General features: G+C 42.7%; 1 protein-coding gene across 1 annotated transcript; it reads right to left on the bottom strand.

Moving 5' to 3' along the window:
* Window positions 1-362: 362 nt before the first annotated feature.
* On the bottom strand, window positions 363-13639 carry pole2 (polymerase (DNA directed), epsilon 2). The gene is made up of 19 exons (XM_036151027.1): window positions 13516-13639; window positions 11794-11894; window positions 11602-11677; window positions 9867-9944; window positions 7949-8042; window positions 7794-7868; window positions 7622-7705; window positions 7455-7511; window positions 7323-7371; window positions 5369-5441; window positions 3226-3398; window positions 3065-3154; window positions 2924-2978; window positions 2786-2845; window positions 2633-2710; window positions 2409-2517; window positions 758-934; window positions 581-648; window positions 363-473 (listed from the first exon to the last, which is right to left on the bottom strand). The coding sequence occupies exons 1-19, from the start codon at window positions 13584-13586 to the stop codon at window positions 455-457; spliced, it is 1587 nt and encodes a 528-aa protein (XP_036006920.1). The 5' UTR covers window positions 13587-13639; the 3' UTR covers window positions 363-454.

Raw genomic sequence — 13639 nt, 5'->3', positions numbered from 1 at the left:
ACCTCAAACAGGTGCTTCCAATTTATTCTAATTTTAGAATAATAAGAGTTTTTAGAGGCAGACTAACAGGTCTTTGAAGGCCAGAAGTTTTGATGATTGGCAGGTGTTTCACCTAAGATGAAGATTTCAAACCCCTCCATGATTTCTAAGTGGGTTTTTGCCAGGTTCTGCATATGGACGTAAGCAATGCATGGCTGTGACAAAACGTGAACGGAGATCTATGCCGTCTCATTAAATAAAAGATGTTGTGACTTGAAACCAAATTCCCAGTTTAATGCTAATATTTAGCTGTGCACATTTCTCCTCTTCAAAAGCAGTTTGTGTCGAATCCGCACGTACAAATGAGCATTACAATCAAAAAATATTATTTACAAAGAATAAAACCTTTATTTAGGACACAATAAACACATAAAAGCGAGCATTTGAAACAGAACAGGCCAGTCCAGCATTTCCTTCAAAGCCCTTGAAGTTTGCTGTGAAGACAAAAAAATACACGCAGTTATTACTGATGAGCGTGAATAATTATAAATTACGGGATGCGTCCAGAAGAGAAACGTAAAGCTGCAGCGACGTGTCCCACCTGTCCTCAACCGTTCTGTTGGACGGGTAGTACACCTTGAACGTGAAGCCACTTCGAGGAAATGAGCCCTAGAGAAATGAAGACCAATTAGAACAAGGGTCAAATTATAACATCTTCCCAAGAAAAAACTAAACTTGTTGATCATTTTCCACCAAACGGGGGTTTTCTGTGTCTTACCGGGTTGACACACAGGCAGTCGGAGCTGGTGATGGTGAACGGGTCGTACTTGTCTGCAAAGACAATGAGGTCAGGCACGGGGTAGACCCGCAGGGCGTAGTCGTAGGCCCAGAACACCGGACTGACGTACAGAGGCAGAGGAGTCAGGTGGCCCTGGGACAGCACCGTCTTTACGAACTGGAGGAAGAGGAGGACGAAGAGCGGCATCAGCGCTAAAGGACTTCAACCCTTAGAACGTTTCACCTTTTCTCACGTGACAAATATAAAGCTCATTGCATTTCAGATGAACCCATTTTCCCCAAATTAAATCTGAAAGGTTTGCCATATATCTATAACGAGCCCCTCTGACTCAGATGTTCGTTAGAAGGACCTTCAGCCTGAGGAGCAGCTCTCTGCCACCAACATCTACAGGCTGAATGTTTTAGCCGTTCTTCTTAGAAACAACAAATTAAAGCAGCTGCAGCTCAGTCAGATCGGACGGAGATCGTCTGACTTCATCGGTTTTCTAGTCTTGCCACCGGTTCTCAGCTGGGTTTAGGGTGTGGACTTTAACTAGGCCATTCTAGCACATCTATCTGCCGGGACCTACACCGCTCCGTTGTAGCATGATGATGCCGCCATCATGTTTCACAGTGTTGATGACGTGTTCCACCTGAGCTGTGGGTCTCTGCAGCTCCTCCAGAGCCTCCATGGTCCTCCTGCTTCTCTGATCAATGCTCTCCTGGTCCAGCCTGTCAGTCCAGGTGGACGTCCATGTCCTGGTAGGTCTGCAGGTGGTCCATCCTCTCTCCAGGTCCACATGATGATCAGAACTCTGGATGTTGTTGTAGAACCTGATCCTGCTGTAAACTGGATCAGAACTTCCTCCCTGACCCGTCTGCTGGGTTCCCTGGTCTCCATGATGCTGGATGTTCTCTGGAGAACCTCTTGAGGCCAGAACCAGCTGGATTTAGGTTAAATTAACCCCGGTTGGACTTTTTTTTCCTGATTATGTGGCAGCTGTATGTGCTGAACTTTTATCTTGGGGTATCAGGTAAAATAAACGAGTTTTTATTCGTAAAATATATTACAACATATGATTTAGCAATGGCATCCAGATGTTATTCGATTGTATCTGTTGCTTTATGTCTGTTGGTTGTGCTGTTCTTTTTGTGTCTCTTTCCAGGTGATGGAGCAGGCAGAGGACATTTTATCATTCTCTTCCTTTTATCTCTTCTTTCTTTCACCTCTTCTCTTTCTTTTTTTTTCTCTCTCTCTTCTTGTTCTTCCTTTACTCTCCCATTGTAGTGTGCATATAATTTGAAATTCTTCCTACAGGAATCACAATAAAACTATTTACATGCATAAATCAAGCGGAGCATTATGGTGAAAGCTGTTTGCTCCACTTGTGAAAGCAAAATCTGTCGAGCTCTATTTGGCTTTAAGATATCAATTCTTATTGCCACATTGCTAGACAGGACACTGGAAAAAAAAAAAAAATTAAAACCACTCATCATCTTCCTTTTCCCACATTTACACACCACTCTGTCATAAACTACATGTTTTTTCTTTTTAGTTTCAACGTGACAAAACGTGTAAAGCTTCCAGGGCTGCGAACACCTCGTTGGCGTGCGTCTGATAAACGCCGTGGTCACACCAGCGTAAAACTCACGTGGTTTGGGATGTCCAGGTTGCTGTTGGGCAGCCGCACACAGTTCCTGCACATCTTGTTGACCAGATCTTCCCTCATGATGACGATCTCCTGGCTGCAGTACTGAATCCTGACCAGATCACAGCACTTTGTCACTTTCGCAGTCATTTCACACAACAACAACAACAACAACAAAGCCCCGTGAGGCTGCTAGCCGTGCACCGACAGCCTGAAATGAGGCGGACCTGCACGGGTTGGTCGTAAACACGGAGCAGGGCACCCTCTGCCGGAAGTCCTCTGTGATGTGCTCTGCCAGCGGAGGCCTGCAGGGAACGAGCTTCTCTTTAGATACATGTGGCTGAGAGGAGCAGCGGCATCAGACGGCTCTGAGGGCCTACCTGGGCAAGATGGCGCCTGGACCAGGGTCCTCTGGACCGGGAACAAACACGAAGCGACTGCTGCAGGTCAGAACAAACACGTTTGAGTTGATAGAGACGCTCGGTCCAGATCAGTGTGGGAACGGTGACGGCTCATACCTGCTGTGAATGCTGGGGTACGCACATATGACATCAGCCAGCGTCTTCAGAGATTCTAGAAAAACGAATAAAAACAGCCGCGCTGCTGAGATTCTGCAGCCACGACGACGACAACCATCGCTAAATCACACAAAGTCTCACCTCTGAGGGACTTATTCTGAGTTTTCCCGTACGGAGCCGAAGAAAAGTTCCCGCAGAAGATGAAGCAGGTGGGAGGCAGAGCGGCGTAGCCTGTTAGAGAAAGAACAATGTGGCCGGCGTCCCATGTGACCGGACCTGTGATAAAAGCAGCAGAACCAGACCTGAGAACATGACGTTGAGCTTCTCCATCACTTCCACGCTGTCCAGCCAGACGTCGGAGACGACCACGAACATGGCGTCTTCGTTCTCCTCCTCCAGCTGCTTCAGCTTGGAGGAGGCCTTCACCGAGGTGGTGGACGGGCCGCCGAAGAAGTTTATGTTGCCGTAGTACGCCCTGAAGTTAAGCCAAAGCTGATCACGTCAGTGGAGAGACTCAACAGGTAATGTTCATTTTTCACAGAAGCAGCTTCAACACCTTCAGCACCTCCTCACGTCGCAATAAAACCCCAAACTTTACTGACTTTTATTTATTTATTTATTGCTATAGACCAACACAAGGTTGTGAATAATCGTGAAGTTTATTTAGAAATCCTCCCAATGAGCATCCCCACAGCATGATGGTGCCACCGCCATGCCTCACCGTGTGGACAGGAGGTTTCTGCAACACATACCGGCCTCTCTGTGACCCCGTAACTCCAAATTAATTATTTTCAATACAAATATTTACCACCTTCAACAAATTCGGTAATTTTCTGAACATACAAAATCATATATTTTACACAACCTATAAAGAAATGCAGAAAACATGAGGAAAATGTAGTTTTTGTTCTGACGTTTTATGTTTTTTAAAGCAAAAATATTTTCAAAAATGTGAAGTTTCCTCACAATTACCTGTATAAGGCCTAAAAGAGATTTATTAAGACTAAAGAGATTTATTAAAGAGATTTAATAACAAAGGCTTTCTTCTTGCCACTCCATAAAAGCGAGATTTGCATCATCAGATCCTCCCACCTGAGCTGTGGCTCTCTGCAGCTCCTCCAGAGCAGAGATGTCAAGTAACTAAGTACAAATACTTTGTTACCTTACTAAAGTAAAAATTGTGGTTATTTCTACTTTAGTGGAGTAATTATTTCTTAAACCTGATTTTTACTTCTACTCTTTACATTTTCATGCAATTATCTGAACTTTCTACTCCTTGCATTTTGAAAATAGTCTCATTACTCCTATTTAATTTCAGCTTGTTTTGGTTCTGACTTGACAATAAAAAAACGAAAAAATATTCAGATAAACAGCGCTACCTAAACACAGTGGCTTTGTGGTTGGAGGCAGTACTGCACCAACAAAAACTTAAAAACCAAACGTGGAAAAAGAAAATTTTCTCAGGATTATTTGACATTTTTTGAATAACCGCTAAGTTTAATCATTCCTTTTAACAACACTGTCTGCTGTATACAGACAACCATACAAGGCTAATTGTTCTAAGCTCACTCATTTTCATGCCGTTTTATCTTACATCTGTTGTCCTCATCAGTTCCTGCAGCTACGCCTGGATGTTCATTTACATCCCAGTAATAACAGGTAAAAGCTTATTGATAATATGTCAATATGTCTCTGAAGTTTGACTGTTTGCACCAATACTTGATGTTCAGTATCGCACCTATATGGACCTTTAATACATTAGCTTTATACTAAATGGCTTATGTTCAATAGACATATGTGGGTGAAATGGCCATTCCCTTTTTTAATTTTAACACCACACTATAAAAATAGTAATGGTGTGTGTGTGTGAGATTACTTCTATTTTAACGTTTTAAGCAGTTTTATATATGGTACTTTTATACTTTAACTTGAATAATAGGTGCCAGTTGATGTTTCTTCTTCTACAGAAGTATTTTTAAGCCCTAGTTTCTATACTTCTACTTGAGTAACAGGTGTGAATACTTTTGACACCTCAGCTCCAGAGTCACCATGGGTCTCTAGGCTGCTTAAATAAATTTATAATTATAATAAATTGTATTTATAATGCACTTTACATTTCAAATAAAATCTCAAGCTTCTCTGATTCTGTTCCTTCTGGTTGCTGGTATCACAGTAAATGGGGCTGAATGCTTTGTGTGTCACATAAATCACATAAATCCTCACTGAATACGTTGAAATTTGGGCTTTTATGGTGAAAAACAGTCGAGTTGAGTCCTATAAACCATTATCTTAACATAACCTCATGGTGTAAATGCAGGAAAAGTGAAATCACTGTAATAAGACTGGATTATCTAGATATTATGCTTCTGTTTATACGTGCTGGTATAAAGTGGGAGGAGGTGCCTATAGAACATTTTTAACCGTTAAGCATACAGCTACACCGACCTTGTAGCCGAGGAAGGCTCTGTTGGCGGGAACCCAAAGCCGTTGACGTGGAACACCGAGTCCTCGTACCAACCTGCAACACGGAGACCACACCCTGCTTCAGCGCTGCACTGAAAGGCAACAATCGGACCATTTTCTGCTCACGTCTTCCACCATTGCCCTTTTCAAGAAAGCCGCCATGAAGCATAGACACAGCGCAGCATTAAAACCTCTGCCTCCAACGAGTAAAACTCAGCGGAGCAGCTTCAAACCACCGATTTTCTCCAAGGAGGGGCGGGATGTAATCGGTCCCCAGAAGTTAAAAATGTTAACAGCATTTTGTTTAGTGAGGATGAGCAAACAGAAGCAAGAAGTCATGATGATTTCATGTCATTGAGGATTTTGTATAATCCTCAAAAGATAAGACATGAACCCAAATATTGTGGCTCTCAAAACGTTCGCCCAGCTCTGTTAAAATGTCAGGTATAGGAGCTGAAAAACTGTTAAAACCTTTATTGCCTAGAATTTATTCTCTATTAATTCAATAAATTCTCCTTGAAACCATCACGGTGCTGAAAAAGCTTCTGGTCCATTTAAAGCGTTCAGAAGAATCCAGGTTTCGCCTGAAGAAGTCGCAGACCTTCCTCTGAACAACGCAGCAGAACCCCAGACGGCCCCTCAGCATGATGCTGCCACCACCATGCATAGCAGCCGCCGCAACGTTCCCAGGTGGGAAATCCTCCCAACAGATTTCACGTCGCTGCTGCTCGATCTGCTATAAAGCCTTTTCTCCAGAGGAGGTTTGGTTTTCTGACTAGGATAAAGACTTTAACGACCGATTTATAATCACATTCCTAAGAGACAGGGTGCCGCCACCATCACATCTAAACTGTTGCAGAGACAACGGCCCCAGTCTGGGCTCTTTCCATCCCAAAAGAAACAAAGAAACAATACTATTCTTTCTATGAATGAGATAAGCTATGACCATCTAACATAGAAAGTACTCCTGGGTCAAGGCGTCCTTCTGTGCTATCTGTGTCTCTGCTCTGTCTTCTCTAAGGCCCAGTGGGTGGAGGCCAGTGTTGTAGTCAAGTCACTATGCCTCGAGTCCGAGTCCAGGTTCGAGTCTCCAGTGTTCAAGTCCGAGTCAAGTCCAAGTCATTAAAAAAAATCTGAGTCGAGTCCGAGTCAAGTCCAAGTTCCGCACTAAAGTAAGCATAGCCTACATGTTTTTAAACTAAAAAAAAATCCACACTCCACCACATTGCACTAATAATTTAGATATTAAAATCATACACCAAATAATATTCTAATGACATATTAAAATTATAGCCTAATGATATAAAAAAAGTCGAGTCTTTTTCTCAATTTCCGAGTCAGAATGATCTGAATGTAGGAGTCAGAGTCCAAGTTCGAGTCATCAGTACTCAAGTCCAAGTCAAGTCACGAGTCTCTAAATTTAGCTAATGACTCGGACTCGAGTTCGAGTCTCGGACTCGAGTCCGAGACTCGGACTCGAGTCCGAGACTCGAACTCGAGTCCAAGTCTCGGACTCGAGTACTACAACACTGGTGGAGGCAGATGAGCGTTCACACTGAGCCTGGTTCTGGTTCTGCTGGAGGTTCTCCTCCCTGTTAAAGGGGAGTTTTCCTCTCCACTGTCGCTTCATGCATGCTCAGTATGAGGGATTGCTGCAAAGCCATCAACAATGCAGACGGCTGTCCACTGTGGCTCTACGCTCTTTCAGGAGGAGTGAATGCTGCTTGGAGAGACTTGATGCAACCTGCTGGGTTTCCTTAGAGAGGACACTTTCTCACCAACCTGGAGGATCTGATGGAGTCTGACTTTGGAAAGAGGCTTGAGATGATGTTTCATGAATTGGGGATATATAAATAAAATTGAATTGAATAAGAATACAGGAATGCACTAGTCTAATTTTGTTTATTATTATACATGATTGTAAAATTAATCTTACCCTCTGCCAGTACAAAGCAGGACTCCGTGTACAGACCATTATGAAACTGGTGAAATAGCGGCTAAGGAAAATAAATCTTCCTGAAACGTTGCGTGACGCTTGTAGAAAACACTGAACTCTATCAAAGGATATTGCTTTGGACATGTCCAGCTGCACTGTTCCACTCGGGTCCTCCAGGTAAAATTTACCCTTTAAAAAAAGTTCACAGATGGTTTTAGATGTTATACAGAATTTAAAAAAGGGTTTATTTACCACATAAAGCAACTTCCCATCACCTCTCTGCCACTTATACAGCTCACCTCCTTCAGCTGAGTGATCATCCCCAGAACAATGACCTCGCCCAGCTTCGCCGTGCTGCCCAGCAGCGCTTCGATGGTCTTCAGCTGGAGGGTTACCAACGAAGGAATCAGGGTCAGAGTCAAGGCTGTGAACCGGTTTCAGACTTTCCGCCGATGAATTCAGATTCTGTACCTGAAACTTGTTTTGACCCTCGTCGACAGCAGCTCCGATGGCCGGCGGGGTGAACAGCTCATGGCGATGCGTACGCTAAAAAGACACCGAAAGTCTACATTATGCAACCTGACAACAGAGACCAGCGTTATTATCACGATTAGGGTGTTACCGACCTGCTGTAAGATTGTGTAGCGCTCTCTGAAAAGTTCAGCTTTATCTCTGGCCAAAGCACACAGACTGGGCGGCGGATGGCTCGTCATGTTGATGCTGCACAGAAGAACGTAGGGTTGTCACCATACTAAAGTTTCAAACTCTATACCGATACTAGACGCTCGGCACGGGGTTATTTCTGTTTAATATCAAAAAAATACTTTGTTATTAGGGCAAAATCAATCGGTAGGGAACAATTAAACCCTCGTTTAGAGAAATTCCCTGTTTGGTGAAACACCAGACCAGATAACGCTAATAGTTTAAGTGTTAAAATGTACAGAAATATGTATGTAATGCAATTGTTTGTTTATAAATGTTTATCTTTTATGTGAAACAGCGTGCTTCCATTTCCCTGTAAATCGGCTGATGACACAAATAAGAGATCATTCTAAACTAAAGCCAATTGTCTGTTAGAACAAACATGGATCCACCATAACATGTTAGCATCAGCCACATTAGCTTCTAATAACTTTACAACTAAACAGAGTATTAAGGGCGGGAGGGGTTGTTTTAGCTGTCTGAGCTAGTTAATGTTTTCCTGCATTGATGCGTAATGCAGCAGAACATAGCGGAGGTGCATTTCGACAGGAAGTCCAGACCAACAGCACCTTGTCACTAAGCTGTCTGCGTCCATGAAGCTAATATTTAAACAGATAGCGTTAGCTTATGTCGTCCAGGAGGTTTAATACTTCAATTTTGCAGATCCAGGACTGACCTTTTTAAGTGGCTCTCAAACACCAGCGTCATAGTGTTAGCATCTAGCAATAACAAAGCTATAATGTAGTGATAACACAGCTAGCACTTAGCGATAACGCAGCTAGCATGTAGGGATAACGCAGCTAGCATGTAGGGATAACGCAGCTAGCATGTAACTATAACACAGCTAGCACATAGGGATAATGCAGCTAACATGTAACTATAACACAGCTAGCACATAGGGATAATGCAGCTAACATGTAGCTGTAACACAGCTAGCATATAGGGATAATGCAGCTAACATGTAGAAATAACACAGCTAGCACTTAGTGATAATGCAGCTAGCATGTAGCATGTAGGGGAGTGGTGGCCTAGTGGTTAGAGCACAGAGCTTCGGTCCCAGAGGTTTTGAGTTCAACTCCCACAAGCTGCCATTCTGGGTCCCTGAGCAAGACCCTTAACCCCCAATTGCTCCCCAGGCGCCGCACAGTGGCAGCCCACTGCTCCCCAAGGGGATGGGTTAAGATGCAGAAGTGAATTTCTCCATTGTGAGATCAATAAAGTTCAATTATTATTATTATTATTAGCAGTAACTTGGCGAGCAGGTAGCGATAAGGCACCTTGTATGTAGCGATAACACTGCTAGCATGTAGCAGTAACGCACCTTGCATGTAGCAATAATGCAACTACAATGTACTGGTAACGCAGCTAACATGTAGCAGTAACATAGCTAGCATGTAGTGATATTGCAACTATAATGTAGTGATAACACAGCTAGCATGTAGTGATAATGCAACTAGAATGTAGCGATAATGCAGCTAGCACGTAGCAGTAACACAGCTACCGTGTAGGGCTAATGCAGCTAGCATGTAGCATTATTCCGCCTTTTGTTTTTTCTAGTCTATTTGCATCTTAGGGAAAGTTCTTTCGAGCAACACTTTTATGTTTGTCTTGCCAATAAAAAAGGTCTCTCGTGTTTTTCTGGCTGAACTCGACATGTTAACAGAATTTAAACTTCCAGCAACAGATCATTGTTGAGATAAGCGGCTGCAGGGAGGCTGAGGGTGTCTCTGTAGTAGCCATTATTTTGACAACCATCATGACAACATAAAACTAACTCAGATGATACAGACGCACGGATAAGCAAGAGCAGTCTAGGGGTTAAAGGTGGAAAACATTACTCACGGTACGAATTTCTTCCTCTCCACACTGTAAATGTATCTGGGCACATCAAATGCTCCGATGATGTTGAATACGTTGTCTCTAGAAGAAGAATACGGATCATTTGAGGTCATAACAACAGAGCTGAGGGATATTATGAACGTATAAGACCAAGAAGTACAACATTATTCTGATTTACTGTATTATTTGTTATTGCAATGCATTAATCTGTTGAGGGTGTTCTGCCTCCTGAAGGACTAGAGATGAAATTTAGCACTGGCTATAATCTCACATTAATATACATTGTCACTTTATAAATAAATAAATGAATACAAATACAAATATTAAGCCTAACTTTTTTTTTATCCCTGAACAGAACTAGGCACCATGTGAATGCCCTTCCTGACGCACCCAGGATTGGAACCCCGTATCAAAGATGCAGCCTTAGCCCACTGCACCACCACAGAGGGACGTGGTTTAATGCTCAGAGTTGGTGGAGAAATCAAAATGTGGGGCTTCCTTTGTAATCTATCACACTTTGATTAATTCAGGGGTTCCAATAACTTTAGACTAGAGCCACATTGCCCCAATCGCACTGCCAGCTTTCACTGATACGCAGACCAGTAGACAACCAGACATTTAGTGCCTGGCCCAAGGGTGATATGATATGTGATACGAGGAAGCCGGAATAGAACCAACAACATTTGGACTACAAGAGGCCAAACTTCCCCCTGATACACAGAATTGTGGGTCGGCTGCAGGGTTTTGGAGTGAATGAAGCAGACTAACATTAAACCTTCACAAACGTATAGATGATGTCTAAAAGCCGATGCCAGGAAACCGAACAACGTAGATGATCTCCACCACGATCCACCGGCCAGAACACGCTGTCCAATTTAAGTTTCTAGCTTGTTAAGGGCTACAAAAAGGATGCTGCTGAGCCGCAGCTTTGATTTATTATTACCATCTAACATAGAAAGTACTCCTGGGTCAATGTGAGCTTCTGTGCTTTCTGTGTCTCTGCTCTGTCTTCTCTACCATAGAAAGTACTCCTGGGTCAATGTGAGCTTCTGAGCTTTCTGTGTCTCTGCTCTGTCTTCTCTAAGCCCCAGTGGGTGGAGGCAGATGAGCGTTCACACTGAGCCTGGTTCTGGTTCTGCTGGAGGTTCTCCTCCCTGTTAAAGGGGAGTTTTCCTCTCCACTGTCGCTTCATGCATGCTCAGTATGAGGGATTGCTGCAAAGCCATCAACAATGCAGACGACTGTCCACTGTGGCTCTACGCTCTTTCAGGAGGAGTGAATGCTGCTTGGAGAGACTTGATGCAACCTGCTGGGTTTCCTTAGAGAGGAAACTTTCTCACCAACCTGGAGGATCTGATGGAGTCTGACTTTGGAAAGAACCCTGAGATGACATGTGTATCATGAATTGGCGCTATATAAATAAAATTTAATTGAATTGAGTCTATTTAGTAACATTCATTTAACAAGAGACCAGATCAGGAGTTTCAGTGTCAGAATATGTATGACTTCTCCTCTGTGTGGATTAGAGAAACCTGTTTTCAAACTTGAGTGATCTGTGCAATCTGAGGGCAAACCTGACTGAGATCACCCCCAGGAGGCGAATATGCAAATATGTAAACCTCTGACTGACACCGCACATATTATTAATCAAAAATATCTGAATAAATCTAAGGTATTTAAGAATTAGCTAAAATTTTCCTGCTAGCTGACCAAAGGAAACCATTTATTATATATTTACATGTTTTCATCGCAGCCCTGAGAGCAGTCCTGCACGGCGGTCTCCACCACAGACAGCTCGATCATACTGGAAGACACTGTATGAAGACACAGCATGGTGGTCACCATCATCATCATCATCATCATCATCATCATCATCATCATCATCATCATCATCATCATCAGACTGCTCTGAACTCTGAGCTGAGCTTACACGGCTGCTTCTCCACTGCATCTAAGAGCCTTTCGATGACGTCATCCAGTTGTGAGGGATCCACCGACTCCAGAACCTCCACCAGGTGCCTGCTGGCTTCACTGAGGCCCAGCAACAGAAAGAGGAATAAGGAGGTGAGGTAGGACATCTTCACGTTCTTCAGTCTTTGTTAGACGAGAAAGTTCAAAACTAAAAAAATGTATCTCCTATAATAATAATAATAGAGTGATTTTCGTTAAATTAGAAATGGATCCAAAAGTTAGTTTCAGCAATTTAATTCTAAAAGAAGAGCTCATAAATAATAGAGTGAAATAATTCAAGTAGGGCGGCTGGACTATATACAAAAAAATGACATTGATAAAACATCATATTTATCGATAACAATAATCATCAACAAATTCAAAACATATATTTTAAGTGCAGCCCTGGCCATTTTATACTGTTGCTTTTATTCAACCAACTTTTTTACCAAAACTGCAAGTTTATAAAAAAGAAAAAACATGTGATCTCTGAACTCTTTGAAGGGGGCGGAGCTTAGTTCCTAGGTCTGCGTTGTGATTGGCTGGGAGGATGTAACGACTGTAATTTTAACCTACATGGCTAGAATGCATCAGGAAGGAAAACTTTTATTCTATTAAACTTTTTATTGGCCTTATTGATATCCGTATATCAATCGATATATATTGTTATTGAATTATCGTCCAGCCCTAAATTCAAGTATTCATTTCTGTTTATTTTGATCGTTCAAAATTAACAAAAACAAAAAATAAAATGCATTTTGAAAATGTGGAAAAACACATTAGCCCAACAAAATGATTTTTAAGGCAGAAATGTGGTCCTGCTGGGAAGTCTGTGCATTGCCTGGACTCGGTGCCGGGTCTGGGCTGCATGAGTCCAGCATGAGTCCAGGCTCTGGTTCTGCTCAGGAAGCCCAGGGCGCTCTAACAGCAACCCTCAGCTCCTCTGCACGGATGGTTCTGGTTCTGGTGTCAGCCCACAGCTTGTCTATGCGGTCAGGCCAGTTTGCTGCCGTTACCATGATGATTAAAGCAGGTGTCGGTGCCTTTGGTGTGGACTAGGGCTGGACGATAATTCAATTATGATAGATATTGATGATAGAAAAAAAGGGTTAGTAAAAAGTTCAATAGAATAACAGTTTTCCTTCCTTATGCTTTCTATCATGTAGGTTAATATTACGTCATTAAATCCTCCCAGCCAATCACAACGCAGACACAGGAAGCTCCGCCCCCTTTAAAGAGTTCAGAGAGCACACGTTCTTGTTTATTTTTTATAAACTTGCACATTTGGTAAAAAGTTAGGGACTGAGTTTGAATTGAGTGTTTCTGTCTGTAGCTAAAAATAAATCGCTAAGCAACAGCATAAAATGTTCAGGGCTGCACTTAAAATATACGTTTTGAATTTGTTGACAATTATCGACATCGATGAATATGATTTATATTTAATCAATGTGCTTTTTTTCCTATATCGTCCAGCCCTAGTGTGGACCGGTGCCAAATCCTGTTAAAACAGAAGAAGAAATCGACATTTAATTGGTCTGATGTACTTAGAAACGAACACTTTAAATACACCCAGGCGCACTAATGATGTTCAGATCTGTGATTAATTCGTGTTCTGGTGGGTTTTGTTGTGACGCAGCGGCTCCAGGCAGCAGCGAAGCTTCAGGAGAAACAGGAGAACTTCAGAGAAAAAAGGAGTACATACGGTCGGAGGATGAGTCCCCTCATCTTGAAGCCGGCGGAAACCTTATTCTTTATTTTCCGAGAAGCCTCCATGATTCCTCCTCTGTCAGCGGGCTCAACTTTGGCGCTAAATGCCAACTTCCGCA

Source organism: Fundulus heteroclitus, chromosome 19, assembly GCF_011125445.2.
Source record: "Fundulus heteroclitus isolate FHET01 chromosome 19, MU-UCD_Fhet_4.1, whole genome shotgun sequence".
Taxonomy (NCBI): Eukaryota; Metazoa; Chordata; class Actinopteri; order Cyprinodontiformes; family Fundulidae; genus Fundulus; species Fundulus heteroclitus.
The sequence above is the reverse complement of the archived record's forward strand: the minus strand, read 5'-3'. Positions and strand labels throughout refer to the sequence as shown.